General features: G+C 50.2%; 9 protein-coding genes across 9 annotated transcripts; 6 read left to right on the forward strand and 3 right to left on the reverse strand.

Moving 5' to 3' along the window:
• Positions 1-126: 126 nt before the first annotated feature.
• ASPSYDRAFT_41492 (uncharacterized protein) lies at positions 127-1051 on the forward strand. Its single transcript, XM_040846294.1, has one exon. It carries the CDS (start codon positions 214-216, stop codon positions 943-945), a length of 732 nt encoding a protein of 243 aa, XP_040706601.1. The 5' UTR covers positions 127-213; the 3' UTR covers positions 946-1051.
• Positions 1052-1221: 170 nt separating this feature from the next.
• On the reverse strand, positions 1222-2310 carry ASPSYDRAFT_41493 (uncharacterized protein). The gene is made up of 2 exons (XM_040846295.1): positions 1989-2310; positions 1222-1856 (listed from the first exon to the last, which is right to left on the reverse strand). Exons 1-2 carry the CDS (start codon positions 2278-2280, stop codon positions 1474-1476), a joined length of 675 nt encoding a protein of 224 aa, XP_040706602.1. The 5' UTR covers positions 2281-2310; the 3' UTR covers positions 1222-1473.
• Positions 2311-2585: 275 nt separating this feature from the next.
• On the forward strand, positions 2586-5055 carry ASPSYDRAFT_76516 (coiled-coil domain-containing protein MAD1; the record flags this gene model as incomplete). The annotated part of the gene is made up of 4 exons (XM_040850861.1): positions 2586-2677; positions 2735-2861; positions 2921-3072; positions 3136-5055. The coding sequence occupies exons 2-4, from the start codon at positions 2735-2737 to the stop codon at positions 5053-5055; spliced, it is 2199 nt and encodes a 732-aa protein (XP_040706603.1). The 5' UTR covers positions 2586-2677.
• A 783-nt stretch (positions 5056-5838) lies between these two features.
• ASPSYDRAFT_86451 (uncharacterized protein) lies at positions 5839-8927 on the reverse strand (the record flags this gene model as incomplete). The annotated part of the gene is made up of 8 exons (XM_040851662.1): positions 5839-6969; positions 7020-7125; positions 7187-7266; positions 7322-7698; positions 7775-8442; positions 8542-8627; positions 8698-8790; positions 8892-8927. 8 exons carry the CDS (start codon positions 8925-8927, stop codon positions 5839-5841), a joined length of 2577 nt encoding a protein of 858 aa, XP_040706604.1.
• Positions 8928-9237: 310 nt separating this feature from the next.
• Positions 9238-10760, forward strand: ASPSYDRAFT_41495 (putative cell division protein kinase (Ctk1)). The gene is made up of 5 exons (XM_040846296.1): positions 9238-9312; positions 9364-9466; positions 9520-10338; positions 10398-10553; positions 10615-10760. Exons 1-5 carry the CDS (start codon positions 9257-9259, stop codon positions 10642-10644), a joined length of 1164 nt encoding a protein of 387 aa, XP_040706605.1. The 5' UTR covers positions 9238-9256; the 3' UTR covers positions 10645-10760.
• Positions 10761-11243: 483 nt separating this feature from the next.
• ASPSYDRAFT_143561 (Zn(II)2Cys6 transcription factor domain-containing protein) lies at positions 11244-13032 on the forward strand (the record flags this gene model as incomplete). The annotated part of the gene is made up of 3 exons (XM_040841349.1): positions 11244-11971; positions 12028-12299; positions 12353-13032. The coding sequence occupies 3 exons, from the start codon at positions 11244-11246 to the stop codon at positions 13030-13032; spliced, it is 1680 nt and encodes a 559-aa protein (XP_040706606.1).
• Positions 13033-14910: 1878 nt separating this feature from the next.
• ASPSYDRAFT_55560 (SH3 domain protein) lies at positions 14911-17010 on the forward strand (the record flags this gene model as incomplete). The annotated part of the gene is made up of 1 exon (XM_040849057.1): positions 14911-17010. The coding sequence occupies one exon, from the start codon at positions 14911-14913 to the stop codon at positions 17008-17010; it is 2100 nt and encodes a 699-aa protein (XP_040706607.1).
• A 100-nt stretch (positions 17011-17110) lies between these two features.
• Positions 17111-17581, forward strand: ASPSYDRAFT_669167 (uncharacterized protein). The gene is made up of 2 exons (XM_040850374.1): positions 17111-17478; positions 17550-17581. Exon 1 carries the CDS (start codon positions 17211-17213, stop codon positions 17442-17444), a length of 234 nt encoding a protein of 77 aa, XP_040706608.1. The 5' UTR covers positions 17111-17210; the 3' UTR covers positions 17445-17478; positions 17550-17581.
• ASPSYDRAFT_1168430 (flavin-containing monooxygenase) lies at positions 17273-19809 on the reverse strand (the record flags this gene model as incomplete). Its single annotated transcript, XM_040840209.1, has 8 exons — positions 17273-18100; positions 18185-18587; positions 18642-18739; positions 18800-18895; positions 18950-19107; positions 19181-19390; positions 19459-19536; positions 19604-19809. The coding sequence occupies 8 exons, from the start codon at positions 19807-19809 to the stop codon at positions 17667-17669; spliced, it is 1683 nt and encodes a 560-aa protein (XP_040706609.1). The 3' UTR covers positions 17273-17666.
• Positions 19810-20111: the final 302 nt, after the last annotated feature.

Genomic DNA, 20111 nt, shown 5'->3' on the forward strand with positions numbered 1-20111 from the left:
GTTCGTTGACCATGAATAGCCCTAGTCCGTCCGTCAGAATGACATCACAACGGTGTACTGACCAAGCGAGCAATGCTATATAGCTCTCCCATCGCGGGCCTAACCTTCCAGATACCAATACTCTAAATAAATTTCTCGAGCCATTATTGTATTACACCTCGTCCTTCCACCTTTCTCTGTGTGAGAACAAACGCAAAACACAGCCCTATCACAATGGATCTTCAAGGAAACCCTATCCCTTCTGGCCAGAGAGGCGTCAAGGTCACCAACGACCCCATGTCCGACCGCCAAATCAATGAACCCTCTGGACCTGTCCTTAAAGACTCTCTTGCCGCCGAATCCGTGAGCAGCGGCGGCGCATTCAACGAGAACCGCGGCGCCGCACCCCTAGGCGCAACCAGCCAAAACACCACAACAAACACAACCGACACATCCGCAGCCACAAAACTCTCCTCAGCACCCGACGCCCGAGAGCGTGCTGAACCCTACGGCCAGCAGAAGTACCCCGAAGCCGTCGGTGGTCAGGGAGACTACCCTGGCGCCCACGGATCCGGGTACGTTGGCGGACCAACAGCCGCAAAGAAGGACCTAGGAATCAACAAACACGAGTACCCAGCTTCTGAGAAGCTCAGCGAGTCCCAATCCCAGAGGTCCCAGGCTCCCGCTAGCGGAAGCGGATATCAGACTCGAAGCACGACTGCTGCGAAGAAGCAGCAGGACTATTCATCTGCCGCTGCTGGTCAGGGTAGTGAATTCCCCGACGACCCGAAGTACAACGCTAGCTTCAACTCTGAGATTGGCTCCGATCAAGACCCAGGCCGCTTGGCCGAGCAGAAATTCCAGCGACGGGAGGCTGAGACTGTTGCTGGTGCTGCTGCGCCGGCTCAGAAGAATACCGGTGATCAGACTTGGTATCAGGCCTTGAGTAGCGACCAGCGTGCTTGATTTGATGACTAAATAAGCAATTGTTCTTGACGAACCGTGCTATGTATATTAGATGAAATGATATGAATCAAAACAGCCTCGGATTCGTTAGCGGTTGAATCTTCTCCGTCCGCAGAAATAGTAGTACCTATTAAACTTTGCCAACTGTAGATTGGATCGTTTGGTTTGATCACGGGAGCTCAATCCGTCCGGGCTTCTACACTGTGTATAACCATAAACAACGGGCAATCCGCAGAATCGATTGTCAGTTTACGAAAGGAAACCATAATCAGCATCATGCCGTGTCATTTTAATACTTCCTGCCTTTTCGTACACCAATTAAGAACGCCGGATTTTGCAATAGTCATAAACGATCAACCCAGATGAACACGTCCGAAGGCCAGACCCCAAAGACATGCGCTGTCTTGTCAAACAAAACGGAACTGTACAGTCGTGGAAATTGGCAAGACGCATAAATAAGCCGTATAATTAAGAAAAGCGGAATGAAGAAATAGGAAAGGTGTTTCAAGTCAGGCATCCAGCTGACATTTATAGGTTCACCTGCGTGAGCTCCTTCTGGGCGAGCTTGGCCAGCTCCTCGAACACCTTGCTGAAATCCTCATCGTCCTCATCAGCGTCCTTCTTCTTGCCCTTCGCCGCAGATTTAGGCACAACCATTGTGACACTCGTGGGGCGCTTCGTCGCAGCAGCGTTACCGAGTTCCGCTCGAGATGTGACGAAGATGTATGGGATTCCATGGTCCTCGCAGAGAACGGGGATGTGCGAGATGACGTCCATTGGTGAGATGTCTGCGGCGAGGATTACGACTCCGTTGGGAATAGAGACGGATTCGTTAGGTGCTGGAATAGGCGACTTTCTAAGGGCCTTGACAACTTCCTTCACACCTCGCTTCAGGCATTTGTTGGCGGCGGCTGTGATAGTTGGAATTTTAGCACATTGCAGGTACAGTGTCGGGTTGGGATTTGAAATAGATTCGTAGCAACCGAAGCTCTTTTTGAGGTAGGAAACAGTTGAAGGCAATATATAGGGAATAGGAAGCTTACCCTTCTTCACACTCTTGAGGGCCTTCTTGGCCGCCTTCTCTTCTAATAATGGTTTGGCGAAAGGCACGAGAGCACCGATGGGGCGAGTTTCAACATCGTCGGTGGGAGCGACGCCGTTCGCGGGGGGCGCGGAGGGGGACTCCGACTCAATTCCCTTCAATACTGCATCAGCAAGGGCAGTCTTGTCCTTCTTTTCCTTCTTGTCCTTCTTGCTCTTGTGGACGCCATCCTTCTCCGATCTCTTCTCCTTCTTCTCGAGCTTCTCCTTCTTCTCAGACCTGTCCTTTGCCATTGTCACTATTTTTGGCGCCTGAAATGCCGAATCGTAAATCTGGAGGTGCGAATGGAGTTGGCGCAAGAGGACGTAGACGTTGGGAAAAGGAACCGTTCCGAGTCTGGAGGACAAAATTCGAAATTATTTTAAAATTTTGGCGCTAGTCCGGTTTTGGAAATGCAAGCTCTTGCGGGCGGTGGCTTGATGACTCAGCGCGTACTAAACCGGAGTCTTTGTCCAAACAATGAAGTTGCTCATTCAACTCATGCGACGCCTCGTCGTTTGTCGCCTGAAACCGTTATCGGCTCTTCGAAATCGCCCAGAACTACTCTTCATTTTCAAATGCTACGCGAATATCTATGATTAGCAGAGTTGCTGGATTGCTGCGCAACTCGCTGGCTCTCAATTCGCAGCTGTATGTTACATCAACCGTAAGACTCGGCTTTACGGCTGGGAGGCTAACTCCCTTCAGATGAATTCGCAGGGAAGCCCAAACCCCTCGATGGGGTCACCCATTAGAGACACGTCGCCCTTGTCTATTCCACCGGCCCCCAGCGTTTTGCGACAGTCCTTCCGCTCCTCTGGTCCCCCGAAACCTGGTACGTTAACATTTTTATTGCGGATGACGCATTGGGCCAAGCTGACTGGGCTTGCATAGATCCAGAGAGAGATGAATTACGAGTCCAGGTCAATACTCTGAAATATGAGCTGGAGAATTCAAAACAGGAACGCGAATTGATGGTTCTCCATCACGAGAAAGAGCTCCGAGAACTACAATCAAGAGCAGACGCGGATTTCCGAAAAGCGGAGGTGAGTTAATTCGATGGCTTGCTAATTCTTGACTGCCGTTTTTAACATAGTATATCTCTTCAGACCGCTGAATCGTCTACCAATCGCGCAAATCATAAAGCCGAATCCCTCGCTAGGGAGTTGAGAGAAGCACAAGAGGATGGGCTCAACGCGAAAGTCGATCTCGAGCGAAAGGTTCGCAGTCTTCAGGATCAGAATCAGTCTTTGAAGGAGGAAATCGCCGACAACCAACAACAGTCACTCGACGAGGAAAGACAGGCAAAGTACCAAATCAATGAACTGGAAACAATTCGGTCATCACTGCAGAAAACACTGGAGGAGCTGCATCGAGACCTTGAAACTGCAAAGGGCGAGTCACAGACAGCACAAGATCGGCTCCGTGAGCGCGAGTCAGAGATCGCTGATCTAGAAGCGGAGAATATTCGACTGAAAGCCGAAGGAAGTGATGCAGAATCGCTAGTTGTTCTGAAGAGGGAGCTTTCCGATCAAGTCAACCATATCAGAAATTTGGAAACTACAAACAGAGAGCAAAGCGCAGAGCTGCGGCACCTACGAAAGGTGCAACGGAATGTTGAAGTGGTTGAAGAGCAAAAGAAATCATTGGAGAACCAGCTACAGCTTATGAAAGGTGTTGAGGCTGAACTTGGGACCCTTCAGATTCAGAAACAAGTACTCGAAGACGAGCGGCAGTCATGGTCTAGCCTGTTACAAGATAACGACCAATCCCCGGAATACGAATCACCGGAGGCTGTTGTAAAGGCGTTGTTGAAGGAGCAGCTTGAGAAAGCTAGTGCAATTGACAAGCTTGGAAACATTGAAGCACAATTTCTGGAGAAAGATGAATTAATCAGAAGCCTGGAAACTGAACGATCCAACTTGAAACAAGAGGTGGAAAAGCTTCGTGCTGCTGGAACAGCAACCGGGGCCTCCATGGTGGACAGTCGCGTCAAAGCCCGGCTTGAGCGACAGCGAGCACTTGCGCAGAAAGAAGTGGAATATCTCCGCGCTCAGCTGAAAACATTTGACACCGAGGAAGAAACAATGAACGCTGAGCAGGGTCAATTTGATGCACAGAAGGCTGAACAAATTGCCCATCTCGAGAAGATGATTGATGAATATCGCCAGGAACTAGTCAACGCCCACGAAGAGCTTTCAAAACGTGAAACTCCCCAGCAAGACAGTACGCAGCCTAGGGGAATGAAACGTCCTCTTTCACCTGCAGAAAGCGATGCAGAAACTGAGCGCCTTTCCGTTCTGACTCGAAAGAATAGAAAGTTGCAAGATTCTCTTTCCAAATCCGAGCAGGGCATGGCACTCTTACGAAAGGAATTTGATGCCACCAAATCTCAACTCAGATCTCTTAAAGCAAAATCACAAACTCGCATTCTAGAACTCCGAGATAACCCTACTGCCCAGGCCGAGAACCTCAAACTCTCAACTATCACCACCCTCAAGAACGAAAACCGGGACCTTATGGCTCAACTCAACGGCCGTAACCAGGACGTGAAATTCGTCCCCACCACCACCCTTGAAAGTATGAAGATTGAGGTTCAAGACATGGAGCGCGTAGTCGCAGATAAAGAGAAGCGCATGCGCCGCCTTAAAGAAATCTGGACCGCTAAATCCTCCGAGTTCCGTGAGGCCGTCGCCTCCTTACTAGGGTTCAAACTCGACTTTCTTCCGAATGGCCGAGTCCGTGTCACATCTATGTTCCACCTCTCCTCCGCTTACAGACACGGCGACAGCAATGCCGACCCAGACGCCCGAGGGCCAGGAAGCATGGGCAATGGCGAGGAAAACTCCATCATTTTCGACGGAGAAAACGGCACAATGAAGATCTCTGGCGGACCTAACAGTCTTTTCGCAATGGAGATTAAACATCTAATTAAGTTCTGGGTCGAGGAGAGGAAGGATATACCCTGTTTCCTCGCTGCGATGACATTGGATTTCTATGATAAGACGACGAGGGCTGCGAGAATTTGATTTCTTCTTGTTCTCTCTCAATTTATATACTATGCTTGTACTTCTCTTTTGTCAATATGTAATTCTCTACTGGTTAGGCTACTGATGATCGACTTTGGTTTTCGAAATGATATCCCGGCATATGAAGCCTGTTTTATGCGAAGTACTTCATGCTCGAATTCTTTCAAGATGGACGCAAAAGCACGACCAGTAACACGCGAAACAACTGTTCTCGTTAAACGGCATACTTTAGGAAAGTAACATTGGGGCGAGATATAATGGGGCCCAGGGATATACTGCACAAGACAATAATGCCAAGGGAAATGCACCACAACAGGCTATTTACAGACCATTCATTATCCACACAAAACTTACTGTCTGCTGCCAGGAAAACACAAAAGATATTATAGACAAAACCAACAAGGACAACAGACACAGAGCAAGGAGATGCTATGGAACGTAGATGAATGTGAATGGACATTGTATCAGGATAGACAATATATGAAGGAGATACAGCGAGAACATAAAAGAAAACAAGCGAGAGGAAGGGCTCAGTGCAGGGGCATTTAAAGTGTTCGTACAAGAATTGGTGTTTATATGTACTGCGAAAATCGCAATATTTGTACATAAGCCGATATCACCAATGGAACCATCGTGCCGGTACGTAGTAGGTCAACAAATCAGCTAATAACCGCATTGCGGCTTTTGAGGTATTCTTGATACAATTCATCAATCGGCCGTAGAGTCTGATCCGCCGAAAGAAAATCGGCGTAGAGAACTAAGATTCGACCTAGATGTCATGACCTAGGAAGAAACGTACTTGCCGACAGCCAGCTTCCGCGTCGTCGAAATATCGTTCCACGAAACTGGGGTAACGTCCTCGTCGGCAAAAGGGTCGGGTCCCCCAGGCCTAGAAGCTGCACTAATCCCGAGGCGCGATCCGGCATCAGGCGAGCGAACTTCGAACTTCGCCTCAACCTTCCCTTTCTGCGGCCAGCTATTTGTTGTTGAAAAGCGAACTAGTAGCTTGCCATCGGACCCACTGTTTACCTCGAATTCAGGAATTTTCCAAATCACTGCCGACTGCTTGCGGCGAAAGACCGCTCCAGTGTTAGGATACATGACAGCGCTGGTAGCGTGAGCAACCTCTCGGTCTTCCTGTGGAGAGGTGTCCAAATTGACGGTAAGAACCAAATTCGTTAGCGTGATCGATTCTCCCGACACAGAGGATGCAAACGCGGGATTCAGGGAATAGAAGATGATCACACTAGCTTGAAATTCTTCCAGGTTCCAAGCGGGTTTGAAGATGACCGGACAGAAGGCCGATGTATCTTCTGGGTTAATGTGGACTTGGTATTTGAACGCAACTGTCGGGGCCGGGCGTGAGATGTTGGCAAGCGCAATGTCGTACTCCCCCCTCTTGTCATCTGACTGATCCTGGTCCTTTACCTCACGAATGAAATTCGGGTTTGCGGCCACCTTCTCTAAAACCTGGAAGTTATTGAGACGCACTCGGATGTTCTCTGATGAGGCTTCCGGAGAAGTATTGAACGCCAGAGCAAGTTCGCCTACAACAAATGATTTGGTCACAGAGCCTTCCGAGAACCAAGCGTTCACAGTCTCTATTATGGATGCATTCAACCCAGGATCATGGAGTTCGGGATGTGCAACTGGACCCGAAATGCTGTGTAAAGTGTGTGACGAGCGTACCGAAGTTGTGTCTGACATCGCATGCTCGTCTGTAGCGTTGCTAAGCGAAGCCACATGCTTTCCTGGAGATGCTGGAGAAGTAGGCTCAGAGACGTCCTGAGTCGCGCCCAGGCCAGGAACAGTGTTCATTTGTGGTGGTGTGTTTGGGACGAAGACAGTATTACGAACATCACGTCGTCCACGTATGGTCCCCGCGTTTCGCCTTATCCCGCTATGTTGTGCTTGCTATATAAGGGTTAACGACGAAACAGCAAGCGAATTCCGAATACACTTACCAGCCTCAGCTGATTAGCCATGTCGTCCATTGCTTGCTTAGCTTGGTTTTCGTCTTCAGGAATTGGTTGATCCCTAATTGTGAGGTTCAAGCCAGGCTCCTCTAGTCTGTACATTCATTAACGCCGTCTTCCATTTAAATCGGCATCTATAATTCAGCTGAGCTTACCCTGATGCTTCTCGCTGAGCCTGTGTGATCTCATCGATAGTCTGCGGTCGTTGAGAATAACCCTCAGAGTCCACGCGTGGCTATAACAAGGAATTAGACGTTTAAACACTGGAAGCTGGCATGGGAGCAACCTACTTCATTTCCGCTCGTGCCAGTGACAGCTGCCGGAGCGGAGATCTGTTGAGATCCAAACCCATTTACAGCTTCAGGTGGAGATTGGGGTGGTGGGCTAGATGATAAACCGTCACGACCTTCCCTATCGTTGGACTCGCTTGGAAGACGTGTAGCTTCAATGTAGCTCCCTTGCGAGGTGACAGCGGTGTCCGGTCGCTCAGGTCTAGGGTCTTCGGGAATCTGCATGTCTCGGTTCTCTCCCCTTTTGAAAGAGAATGGACTGCGGTATTTTTTCTCCGAAGCGCCGCTGGACGGAAGAGCGACACTTTTCCTTCGATTCATGACCGTACCTAGCCTTCTAAGACCACCAAAGGCTGTGCCATGTCGGGGTTCAGGAACTATTTAAGGTAGTATAGTTAGTATAGTTCGCTTTGCACGGACAAAAAACATGGGAATTGATCCATAGGAACTTACCAGGCGGCGGCGGCGGTTTGACGCGACCCGAACCCGTAGAGCGATTGCTAGCGGCATCGTCCTGTATGCGTGGTGGAGGTGGAAGAGGCGGCTCAGGAGTAGATGAAGTTACCGGAGTAGGTGATGCTTGTTGCTGTCGAGGCGGCGCAATTGGCGCAACTGGTCGCCCCCCATTTATTTTTGCAGCAAATGTTTTTATTTCGTCCGCGGTTTCCACATTGAGTAGAACGTTCAAGCAGCTTTCTGCTGCCTGTCGACAGCGCTCAACCTGATCAGATTCGTGCGTTTCAAGCTGAGTTAAAACATCTCGAAGGTGATTGAGTCGACCCTCATCCGCTGCCTGGAGCTGCTCGAAAACAAACGGCGCCCTCGATTCCCATTGCTGGCTTACCTCGTGGGAGGCGCTTACGGCGTTGGCTAATCTGTCGGCACCCTTGGGGCCCTTTTCCTTAGCCTTTTCCACTTTTTTCTGCGAGTTTTCGAAATTCTTTGCCAAAGCTGTAAGATCACTTTGAACTCCAGGCATCGACGCGAGCTCCTTGTTTTTAGTACTGTATTCCCTCAACGGGCGTTCAACATCCTCCTCGATCTTTTGCGCGAAAGTTTCGTGCGAGACAGCTACGGTCTCGACCGAGTTCACGATGCGCTGCCATGGTATTTGGAAAATCCTGTGAGATTCAACAACCGTAATCAGCCTCAGTATTTCGTGTGATATACAACTGGTGTTTCCGGGTAAAGAGAAAACAAGCAGGAGTAGTCAGCCTTACCCTAAGGCAGCTGCATTGTCCAATTGGGGCCGATGTGAGAGCTTCCGTAGCCCTTGCGCATAGGCTTCTTCGACGCGGCGACGCTCCTATCATTAAAACATTGGAAGTTAGACCGACGTGATCTCAATTGGTGACACACGACACCAAGAGACTTACCTGCAGCCAATCTGCGATATCCGTATTCACCTTGTTGATGACGCGAATGCGATCAGCGAGTACAGACGCGGCCTGGCTGGGTTGTAAAGAGCCCTAAAGAAGAGAATATGTAAATACCACAAGACCAGAGCAATTTGCAGGACTGGAGTTGGGGGCAGCGGAGGGGCCCGGGAAACTGGGGGGGTTGGCCATACCAGCAAGGCTGGATACTCCTGTCGGGAGAGATCCATTGCTTCTCACAGGACACAGGGGGAGCAGCAGCCGCCGGCGAGGCACATAATAGGGAGCCACTAGAGGAAGCGAGTGTAGAGCGATTGCGGCGGGCGAGATAGAAGAAGTGGGCCGACAAGGCTGATGTATCCGCTGTTGGAGGTCGACGGAAGCAACGGTGATGACGACGGAGTCGACTGAGTACGGAGATGAATGACTAAGCAGGGGTCCATCGAGTTTCTTTTTAAGAGTGGGCGCTAACCCTAAAACGGTTAGATATATTTGCTAACCTAATCGTGTCACGGATCCCTGCCCACTTGTGTACTGCTACAATATTCTCACCCCAGCCATGGATTGGAAAAAGAGTCTTGGTTTCACAGATCGACTCAGAACTATCCAATCGCTGTAAGTCTTCTAGCAAAGGTAACAGTATTCCAGGCTGATACCTGTGGCTAGGACGACTGCCTACCAACAAGCCTCGTCTTCGGCTGCATTCGCCGAAGCACAGACACAGGCAAGAAAACTCGAGGGCGAGGCATATGAACGTGCCAGCTCGAAGGTCCGTCAACATTAAACTGCTTTATTTCCCAGTATGTTTCTAAGCGTTTGTAGGAAGAATATAATGAACTCTGCCAAAAAGCGGTTGATGCGGCAGAAGCCGCCGTATCTGAACCATCCAAGGACGAGCTAGATGATGACACAACCGCCTCGAACCAAGTGCCTGGTCAGACGATAGGTCAATATCAAGGATGCCTTCATTATTTTGATGGTCTTCACTCGACGATATATAAATCCAAGTCAAAAGATGGTGCTCTCGTTGCGCTGAAAGTCACAACGCCGCATCTACTAGAGCCACCACATGATGCTTATCGTGAGGCTCAGCTCCTGCGCGAGGCAGTTGGCGAGCATATAATACCACTTTTGGAGACATTTAAGCTCGACGGTGGCCGATTTATTCTCGTGTCCCCTTTCAAACGACATGATCTCGAAACTTTACTCCGCCGAGGCGCCTTAACAGCCGCAAACACTAGATCCATCCTGCACAATATGTTCAGTGCACTGGCGTCTATCCACGAACTAGGGATTATACACCGAGATATTAAACCAGCAAACATTCTCCTTGACTCTCTTAGCGGCCCAGCCTACCTAGCGGATTTTGGGATAGCCTGGCGAGAAGGAAGCATAGAGGCTGAGCCCACAGACAAGAAGATCACTGATGTCGGTACCACATGTTATCGACCGCCGGAGATATTGTTTGGGTTTAAAGGGTATGGGATAGCTCTTGATCTTTGGGCCGCTGGGTGTGTTGTTGCAGAGGCAGTGGCTGTTGGGCACAAACAACTGTTCGATGCTGGCCCTGTTGGGAGTGATCTGTCCCTTATCCAGTCTATCTTTACCACCTTGGGTACTCCAGATGAGCAAACCTGGCCGGTATGTAAAAGATACCAAAACGCCAATTTATTTCCGATGCATATTGACAGTCTTCCTAGGAGACCCGGAAACTTCCGGACTGGGGCAAAATCGAATTCTACAAATACCCAGCCAAGAGTTGGGATCAGATCCTTCAAGGATCGTCTTCCAATGGACGAGACCTTGTGAGCAAACTAGTCACTTACGAAAGTGGCCAACGGCTTTCTGCTGCGGATGTAAGTTTTCTATATAAGGCCACTCATATTGTTATGCTTGAAAATAATTATTGAACCACAGGCCCTGGTGCATCCGTATCTCTCTATTTAAATGCACGCCCATGGCAGCTAATTGACTGAGGACACCGCCTTACCATACGCCACATATTTATATTCTGGTTTATATTATATAATTGAATTTTCATAAATGAACATTGATATGACGCTTTATTGGCTCCCCACTTCAACTCCTGTATGGAATTGTAATGGACCACAACTCGAGAGAGCCTTAACCACCAAATGTCGAAATCTTTAAAAGTAAACTCCTTTGACTTGAGAGATAGTTAGTTAGTTCCTAGATGAAGCTCGAGCTTAACACATTCAAAAGCGGACTGCTTGTTAGTTGTTGAATCTACGCTTTCCAGGATGTTTGAACGTGCCGCACTGGACGGGTAACCCTAAGCGTGGCACACTGGATGCCTCTGGCGCAAATGTATATTGCAACACCCACAAAAATGAAGAATCGCAATAAAAACTCGTAAAATTGATGTCAATTTCTTTATTTACCCCAAACGTATTGATTGGTAGATAATCTCCAGGCCAGAGGTGGTTTTGGACCTCAAGACCGACTCCGACTCCGACTCCGATTCCGACTTTGTCTCCGTCTCTGTTTCTCTCACTCATTATCCTCCACAGCTCGACCAGGAGGCAATGTATCGACGACAACCACCCAGGCGTTATGCCTGTACTAGATGTGTCCGGCTTAAAGTTAAATGCGTCCCTGCTGGCTCGGGGGCTTGCCAGCGCTGTACACGACTTGGCCACCCATCGTGCGTGTTCCCTGCCGAGCTGCGTGGAAATCCAACAGCAGAGCGACTCAACTCCCGGCCTCCCGGCATAAGCGATGAAGCAAAGAGTCCAAAGTTTCACGGAGTAATTGCCTCCAATCTAGCCGATGAGCTTCTATCCAAATACCGTGCGCAGAAGGTGCCGCATTTTCCCTTTGTGGTCGTCCCTCCAGAGGCAGACGCTGCCACGCTTCGCGAGCAGTCACCATTTCTTCTTTTGTGTATCTTGACTGCGGCACTGGAGCATAATCCCAAACTACAGGAGGAGTTGGAGCTTGTTGTTCGGAAAGAAATCGCAAACCGCATCGTCGTGGGCATAGAACGGAATATGGACCTGTTACAGGGCCTGCTTGTCCATGGCGCATGGCATCATTACCACTGGAAGACATACCACACGCATATGTATATGCTACTTCAGATGACATTAATAATGATTGCGGATCTTTGTCTCGACAAGCAAGAGAGTTTCAGGATGCAGACGATCCCAGGTGAAGGGAAGGATCCTGATAATACATACGGCCCGAAGGAGTCAACCTCTCAAACTGCCGCCCAGCAGCGTGCTTTGTTGGGATGCTACTATCTCTGCTCTAAGTAAGAATCTCAGCCACGAACTTGCTCGATAATAGTTTGGCTGACTTTCAGTCTAGGTCGTCTTTATTTCGCCGGCAAATATATATGCGACATTCGCAGTGGATCAACGACTGCGCCAATGCGCTGACAGAGAGACCGGAATATCCAACAGACTCGAAGCTCAAGGTTTATATCGATGTTCAGTCACTGGTGCGCCGAAGCCAGTTGTTGTTTGATGAGGAGCGGCGGGGTCTCCATCCTTCATCAGATAACTGGGAACAAATTCTTGATATCATGTCCCAACAAGCGCAGATGGAAGGTCTGCTGTCATCACTTCATGACCAGGACTGTAAGCTGCCGATCTTCCACGGGGTGTTGTCAGTGCTAATGGAAAGGAAATAGGGCCGCTACGCATCGAGCTAGGGGGTTTACCGGCACTGATACTTGGCCAGGCGCTGGGAAGGCAAAAGCATGTCTTCAAGCTACGAGAAATGAACCAACTCCAACCCCTTATAGATTCCGCACATTACGTTGTCAACACATATCTAGAAACTCCTGCGCCAGCCACCCTCCACTTTTCTTCCGCTACCTACGGCACCATTTGGTTCAGCTTACTAGTCCTGTCCAAACTGAGTTTACTCTTTCATCCCAATAAACAACAAGCCACCAGGGTGAATAAGAAGCATATTCAGGACAAAGGTGCCGCCATAGTCCAAAAATTTAAGGATATCTCTCTCGAAGAAGACGGTTTCTGGAAAAGCTCGAGTAGGGCGGTCTCCACCTTGTTGGCATGGCTAGAAAAGTCCAATACCGAAGCACGGTCTGGATCCGTGTCAGCTGATGTGCATACTGCATGCGACAATAGTGCAGCTATAACTCAATCTTCGCAACCTCTGGGGCCAAATGCAACGCATCAGCCTGTTTGGCCCCAGGCATACACCCCAGACGTTGTAGCTTCCATGGATGGCCAGTTCCAACCGATGCATGATTTTGACGCCTATCTGTGGCAGCAGATGCTGGATAGCTTTACCTGGTTCGGACCACCCGAGGAGGGCTTTGGACTTGGTCACTACGATATGTGACTCTCGTGACGAAGTTGACTGGACGATCGTAACTGGATGGCGATAGCTAGGCGTTTCCCTTCATACGGCCGACGGCTGTACGCCGCAGACATGCGTCACTCGCCCAGGATCAAAAACGAAGCACGAGGACACAAGGAGCACCCGCTTGAATCGGAATCACCAATTGCGTGCTGGATTTATTCACCAGATTGATAAATTAGACTCTGTTGCACAAAGTTTCAAACGTTCAGGCTGCTGCCTGCAGAGCATTGCCGCAAGTATTCGGTCATGTTCGCCAGTTTTAAACAGGACGGGATTTTAGAAACAGTTCGGCGTCAATGACAGCAACATTTGTTTCGTCCAGCAAAACAGCCCAAAGCTCGAACCTCGGGCGGAGTTGCGGTGGCTGAGTGCCAGGCCGTTGCAGCCGAAGGAAATAATGGGCCAAGTTTTGACGGTCTGTTTCAAGTCGGCCCTAAGAGGATGGGGTGACATCTTTCACCACCAAGAAAGCTGGGCAAGGCTGACTGGCAGACTGCACAGAATTGCAAGATTGCGATCGAGGCGGAGAAAAGGGTCCGTAATACCCCGTAATAAATAAATCATAATTATAAGGACACGAATTGACCCAAGGCTCTTCCTCAAGCGAGGGAAACAAGCGAGGGAAACTGTAGAGCGCTCGGGAAGACCGGAGAAGTGGGCAGTGAGCACTAAACATCACCATCATCTTATGAAGCAGTATTATTACTAGGCATAAAATTTCGACGCCTCCAGGCGAATCAAGATACAATCATAGTGTTTTCCCTTTTCTTGGGAGTCTGAGCCACGGGTCGACATTGGCGTTAACCGTGGGCAGTGGTGGATTACCCCTGAGCAAAAGGGCCGCAGGGACAGAACCATGATTTCTCCAGGGTTGTGGGACGGACAAGAGATTTGGAGGACAAGCGTGGATGAATCGGGGCCTGGGACCTTGATTCAATCTTTGTGATTCTACGTATCCAAATATAGCGCAAATTGCACTGGTGGCGGGCCTGTGATTTGTGCAGCACAGGAGTGGACAAGGTCAGCTCGTGAACAAGAAATGAAAGAGAGAGCATTGACTCTGTCCCTCAGGGTTGCTCGTGTCTGTGTTTACCGACCCTCCAGAAACCAGGAACCGTATCAAACATGAGCCAACCACGATTAGCCCGGCCCTGGCGAGAGCGGGGCGTCCCAGAAACCTCTCCCTATGCGGCTAGCGTGATGCGGCCATACCTGAAGACGTGCCCCTGCGATTGGCCTGTCTGATCCTTTAGGTTTGATCTCATTTCGTTTGTCCCTCAAGGCTGGTAATCTATGGTAAATACTGGTCACACTGGGCGTCCGAGTCTCATCACAAGAATCGCTCGCTCTGTCATCACAGTCCGTCCTCCTCGCTTCATCTCACCATTGCCTTTCCTTCTCCCTCCCGATTCGCGGGGCCTCTGCGTTTCTACCTTCCTTTCTTTTCTCTCGTTTTGCATTATCGCGGCCTGGAAGCTCGTTGTCATTCTTTTATCACCTTCGGTAGACGTCCAGCCACCGCCGAGTATACGCATACTTTCCGTTCTTTCCACTCACATTCTTTAAAACGCGCATGCGCCCTTTTCGCTATTGAACGCGTTCGATCGCTTCAGAATACACCCCAGAGGGCGTTCGTGATATCTACTGGCCTTATCCCCGCCGAAATTGTCTCCCCAGTCACACCTTGTCGGACTTGCTGAGTACAAGATCCCAAGCGATAGAGACTCAACCCACCTTACTCGGAATCGCCGAGCATATGTCTCTTATTTGAATAACCAATCTTATCTGGTCAGATATAGTGTGACGAGGACGTGATAACCCCCGCACCAAAGGGGAAAAAAAAAAAGACCGAACATCATGGTCCACGCACACGGTCACCATGGGCACAAAGCCCACCTTGAGCAGCGCGATCCTGAACTCGAGCAGCGAGACCCCGATGGAATTACTGTCTACGTCACGGCAGAACCTACCTTTGATGGCGAAATAGGTGGATACTCCACTCAGACACAAGACGATGAACCGGAGCCCACTAAGACCAACGTCGGGGTGGGTGCGCCTGTGCAAGCAACTCGTACCAAAACAGAAGAAGACAAGCCTACGGAGACAAAAACACAGGACAAGGACGACGATGACAAGGATGAGGACAAAACTACAACAGAAGTCAAGCCGTCTCGAACTACCACTGAAACTTCCAAACCCACCGAAGACGAGAGTACCAGCACCACAACTACCACCGCTATTGATGATGCTGACGCTGACAAAACATCGACCACGCACACCACTCTGGCAACTCTCACATCGAGTGCAACTGATTCCGATAGTGTTCCCACTTCCAGTTTCATCGCTGACCAGTCCAGCGAGACGGGCTCTGGTGCGAATACTGTTGACTCTGGGTCTGATGGTCTCACCGGGGGTGCCAAGGCAGGAATTGCGATTGGTGTGGTTCTCGGTGTCGGAGCGATTGCTGCTTTGATCTTCTTTTTTATCTGGAAGAAGAAGAAGCAGCAACAGCAAGGCGAAGGACTCGAAGCAAATAATGCATCAAATGAGAAATATGCTGCTTATAACAACCCGCCACAGCCCCAGGCGCCTCCGCCAAGCAACCAGCCAATGGCTGAAACCAATGCTCCTCAACTCAATGTTCGCCCCATCACCCAGTTCGCTCCCGACTTGACTCCTATTCAAGGTGGTTTTACGCCCACGTCATCAATTGGCACCGCTGCGGCCCTTGCACCTGCTGGTGCCTCTGCGCGTAACCTCACTGGCAACTCTCCACCTCAAACACCCCAGAACCATTCTCCGGAGTCTAGTGTCAGCACTCGTGATCCTTTCGGCGACCCTGTTAACCCCTTCGGCAGAGACGCAGAGGTCGGCGGTTCCCCTGTTTCTGCTATGACTCGTCCTTCCACTGCCGGTAACCAGCCAAAGGCCCCAGTTTCCCCTGAAACTTTACCTCCTGCTCCTGGTACTTCTGAATCTACTGGGCCTGATGGATCTGCAGCTGCGGCTGCGGCCATGGGTGGAGTTGCCGTTGGTGCTGCCGCTGCCACCGCTACTCACAATGCCGACAAGGATGCTCCTAGTCGTCCAGGAAGCTCTGATTCGGAAGCCTCGTCGATTCCTGCTCCCACGGCTCCTAATTCCAATGTGGTCGATCCTGCTCTAGGGCCCATGGGTGCAGCTCCGCCTCCTGGTCCTGGATCTCCTGCAGTGCCGATGAATGTTCACCGTGTGCAGCTGGATTTCGTACCCTCAATGGAGGATGAACTAGAGCTCCGCGGCGGTCAGCTTGTCCGACTTCTACATGAATATGACGACGGCTGGGCCCTCTGCGTGAGACTGGACCGTTCGCAGCAAGGAGTTGTTCCTCGGTCCTGCCTATCGGCTCGTCCGGTGAAGCCTCGAGCAAGACCCCCTCCGCCGGGTGCCGGTCCTGGTTCCGGGCCCCGTGGACCTCCAGGACCCCAAGGCTCTCCGATGATGGGACCACCGGGCCGTATGCCGCAATCCCCGCGCTTCTACCCCGGAGATGGCGGCAGACCTGCTTCTCCGGCTTCGCGTCCTATGTCTCCCGCTCGCCCAATGTCTCCTGCTCACGGCGGCTATGGACCTCCTGCGCATGCTCTGCCCAAGCGCCCGATGTCACCCGCCCAATTCCCGGCAGTTCCAAGGTCACACTCTCCAGGTGGACCTCGACAACCGCCACCCCGTTCAATGAGCCCAGGACCCTACGGTCCTCCCGGTTTACAGAGGCCGGATATGCCAGCTGCCAACCAACGCCAACGTAGCAACAGTACCGGTGCTCCTCAACGAGTTTCCCCCGGACCCGGCTCAAGTCCCCTAGCCGGCCCTACGGCACCACCACCATCAAGTGCGCTTCCCGCAATCCCAACAAACCAGACAAACCCTGCATCACCTGCACCACCTGCACCACCTGCACCATCAAACGACGCTTGAATGCGTAAGTCCAACCAGTCACCAGAAAGCAATAAATCGGTACCAGGATAGCCAATATAGAGCATCCTCAACTATCCTAACATACCATTTGTGCGCCTGGAGCCTCAAATTTTTTTCCACATTCTATTCTCCCAATCCTTTTTTATTTTCTTCAAACCAATCGATTACTTTGAACTTTTCCAACTTGATTTTTAACACTGATGTTGTTGACGTTCCATAAGACGCGTTCTTGGTTGAACGAACAGCGAAATGAAATTCCTTCTGCCTCGACAACGAAGAAGAAGGAAAGAATTCCGAGAATATGCCTAGTTGACGGGATATACCCCTTTTCCTCCAAGATTTGTAGAGACTTTCTGTTTGAGATTACAGTTTACAGTTGCATGTTCTATATCATATCAGCTTCCCATCCTCTTCTATCATACGATTTTGATTAAATGCCTATATACGTACCTGACTTACCTCGTCTTGGTATGTTATACAATCCTATTTCGTAACCTGTCGTCTGGCGTACTTAGCCCTAATTAGTGGGGATTTGGTAGTTGCATTAAAAGTCAAAGTACTAGATATCCACTTTAAGCACAGTATGTTTACCATTACCACTACTTAGTATAATATGGGAAGGCCAGCGCAGCAAGTTTCACTCACACTCACCCACTTCAGTAGCACCTGTAACCCTCCTCCGGGCACTCGAAATACCTTGTCGTATCCCTTCCTGGCCCCTCCCTAGTCGAAAACCCATTCCCCAAGTACCGAAACCTGTTTGCCGAGCGATACTCAAACTCCCAGTCCTCAAACCGGATGTCGTCCAGCATATGGAACCAGTGGATACGGCTGCCCGGGTGCAGGGCCGTGATGGGTCCATCGACAGTGCCGTTCTTGAACCAGCTGCGGCATGGCGTCGCCCATGCGGTCCGTTGCATGAACGTCGCGACATGGATATCGTAGTCCTCTGCTGCTGCCTGTGATGGCGTAACGGAGCTAATATCCTGCGTTTGCATCTTCTTTAGGAAGTTGACCACGTACTTGGTGGTGTGTTCGATTATTGGGAGTAGGCTGCCGTGGCCGACTGGGGCGTTTGGACCGATGAACACTATTTATGAAGTATCAAAGCATCAGCACCAGTACCTGGCGAGAATTCTTGAGGATGACCATAAATGGAACGCGCCAAGCTCACTGAAATAGTTCGGGAAATTTGGAACAGCCAAAGACAGATATGCCGTTGGTTTACTCTTCCACTCCTCGGCCATTGTCTTGCCCTGACGACCTACGAGCTCGAAGCTAGGCGTGAACGAGAGATCGAACCCCGTGGCACAGATGAAGGTATCTATCTTAATAACCTCGCCCGTTGTTAGGACAATTCCTTCTGGCACGACATGAGAGATGCGGTCCGTAACCACGCGGACATTCTCTTTGGTCAGAGCCTCCAGGTATCCATTCCCTGGAGTGGGACGTCGACAGCCCACGGCGAAATCGGGCAGTAATGCCTTTACCAGCCGTTCGTCGTTGGAAAGCTTGGTCGTCATCTCCTTGGTGGAGTAGTCCCGGGCTTCTGCTTGTTCCTGGCTATCAGCAATAATCTACTTCTGTTAGATTCTGCTCCATGAATTGGGAGACGAAGATTGATGACCCACGAATCGGAACCGCTGGTTGAGCTCTCCTTCGATTTCCTTTCTGTAGTTCAGGTATTCGTTCGAGTGGTCCCTGAAGCGGGCTTTCTGCTCGTCGCTGACTAGACCCAGGTCAGCGCTGCAATAGTCTCTATCTTTTTGCAGAAGAGATTTCTGCTTACAGGCAAAGTTGGCACCTCCAGGGCCAGCATGCCGCTGTGCGAATCCGGCTGTGATCCATGTGGGGGTTCGAATGAAAGTGGTCAAGGATTTGACCTCTAGAACAGTTACTGCTGTTAGTATCAAGATTTCAAAAAGACATTATGACTGACTTGACTGGATGGTTGGCACAATCTGCACCCCAGACGATCCGCATCCCAGCACTGCGACTGTCTTCCCTGTCAGGTCATGGCCCTTGGGCCAGGCTGCACTGTGAATAAGATCCCCTGCAAATGAATGAAGGCCCGGAATATCAGGCCATTTCCACTTGCTTTCCGCGGTGATTGCGGTCAGTTTCTTTTCTTGTTTTCAATCGAGATGGATTGGCCCGGGGGGCCACGCACTTCAAAACACCACATCCATTAAGAAGGACATGACACCAGTCTTGCAGCACCTCGTTCGTCTTCACATCCTGCACTTCGACCTTCCATATTTTTCCGTTCTCGTCCCATACAGCATTTGTTACCTTGTGGCTCAGGCGGATATAGTCGTACAGACCGTGTTTGGTCGCAACGCCTTTGAAGTAGCGGAGGATCTCGCTATGGCCGGAGTAACTGCATGGCATACCGATGGTCAAAACACAGAACATCCAAATCCATTCCATTCGCGCAGGTGTACCCACAAATGCGACCAATCCGGGTTAGGTTCCCAGGTATACTGGTAGTTATGCGACGGGATATCACAAGCACAGCCAGGATATCTGCGAACGGCATTAGATCCATTCCAACCTATTATTTATGTATATAATCAAGTGAAACAACTCGTACCTATTCTCAAACCACGTCCCGCCTACATCCTCGTTCTTTTCGTAGATCTGAAGCTCGTAGTTCTCCATATGCAGCTTCATATGCCGGGCGACATTCAGGCCACTCGCTCCGGCGCCGATCATCACAACCCTAAGATGCTGCGGCGTGCCGAGGGGTTCCTCTAAGACGGTGTAGGGGTTGCCATTGTTGGTTCCGGTAGAGGACATTATTGTGTGAAGCTACAGTGCTGTTCAACAAGTAGCCAGAGAGTGTCATCTGTCTGGAAGAGTTCGGTTCATACTGTTATACTGTTATCCATGCGGGGTTGTAATGCGGGGGATTTAGACACCGAGGTTTGAGCACGGTTGGACACTGCTAAATACTGAGGGAAGAGGGTTATTAAAGGCAGGATAAATGAGGTATTATTGAAAGGTGCCATTTCTAGTCGTTATGTTTGCAGTCCATCTAGTTAGGTATAATGAAACCAACGCTTTTTATATACTATAACTATAAGTCCCGTGTCCATCTT

Source organism: Aspergillus sydowii (genome assembly GCF_001890705.1).
Source record: "Aspergillus sydowii CBS 593.65 unplaced genomic scaffold ASPSYscaffold_2, whole genome shotgun sequence".
NCBI lineage: Eukaryota > Fungi > Ascomycota > Eurotiomycetes > Eurotiales > Aspergillaceae > Aspergillus > Aspergillus sydowii.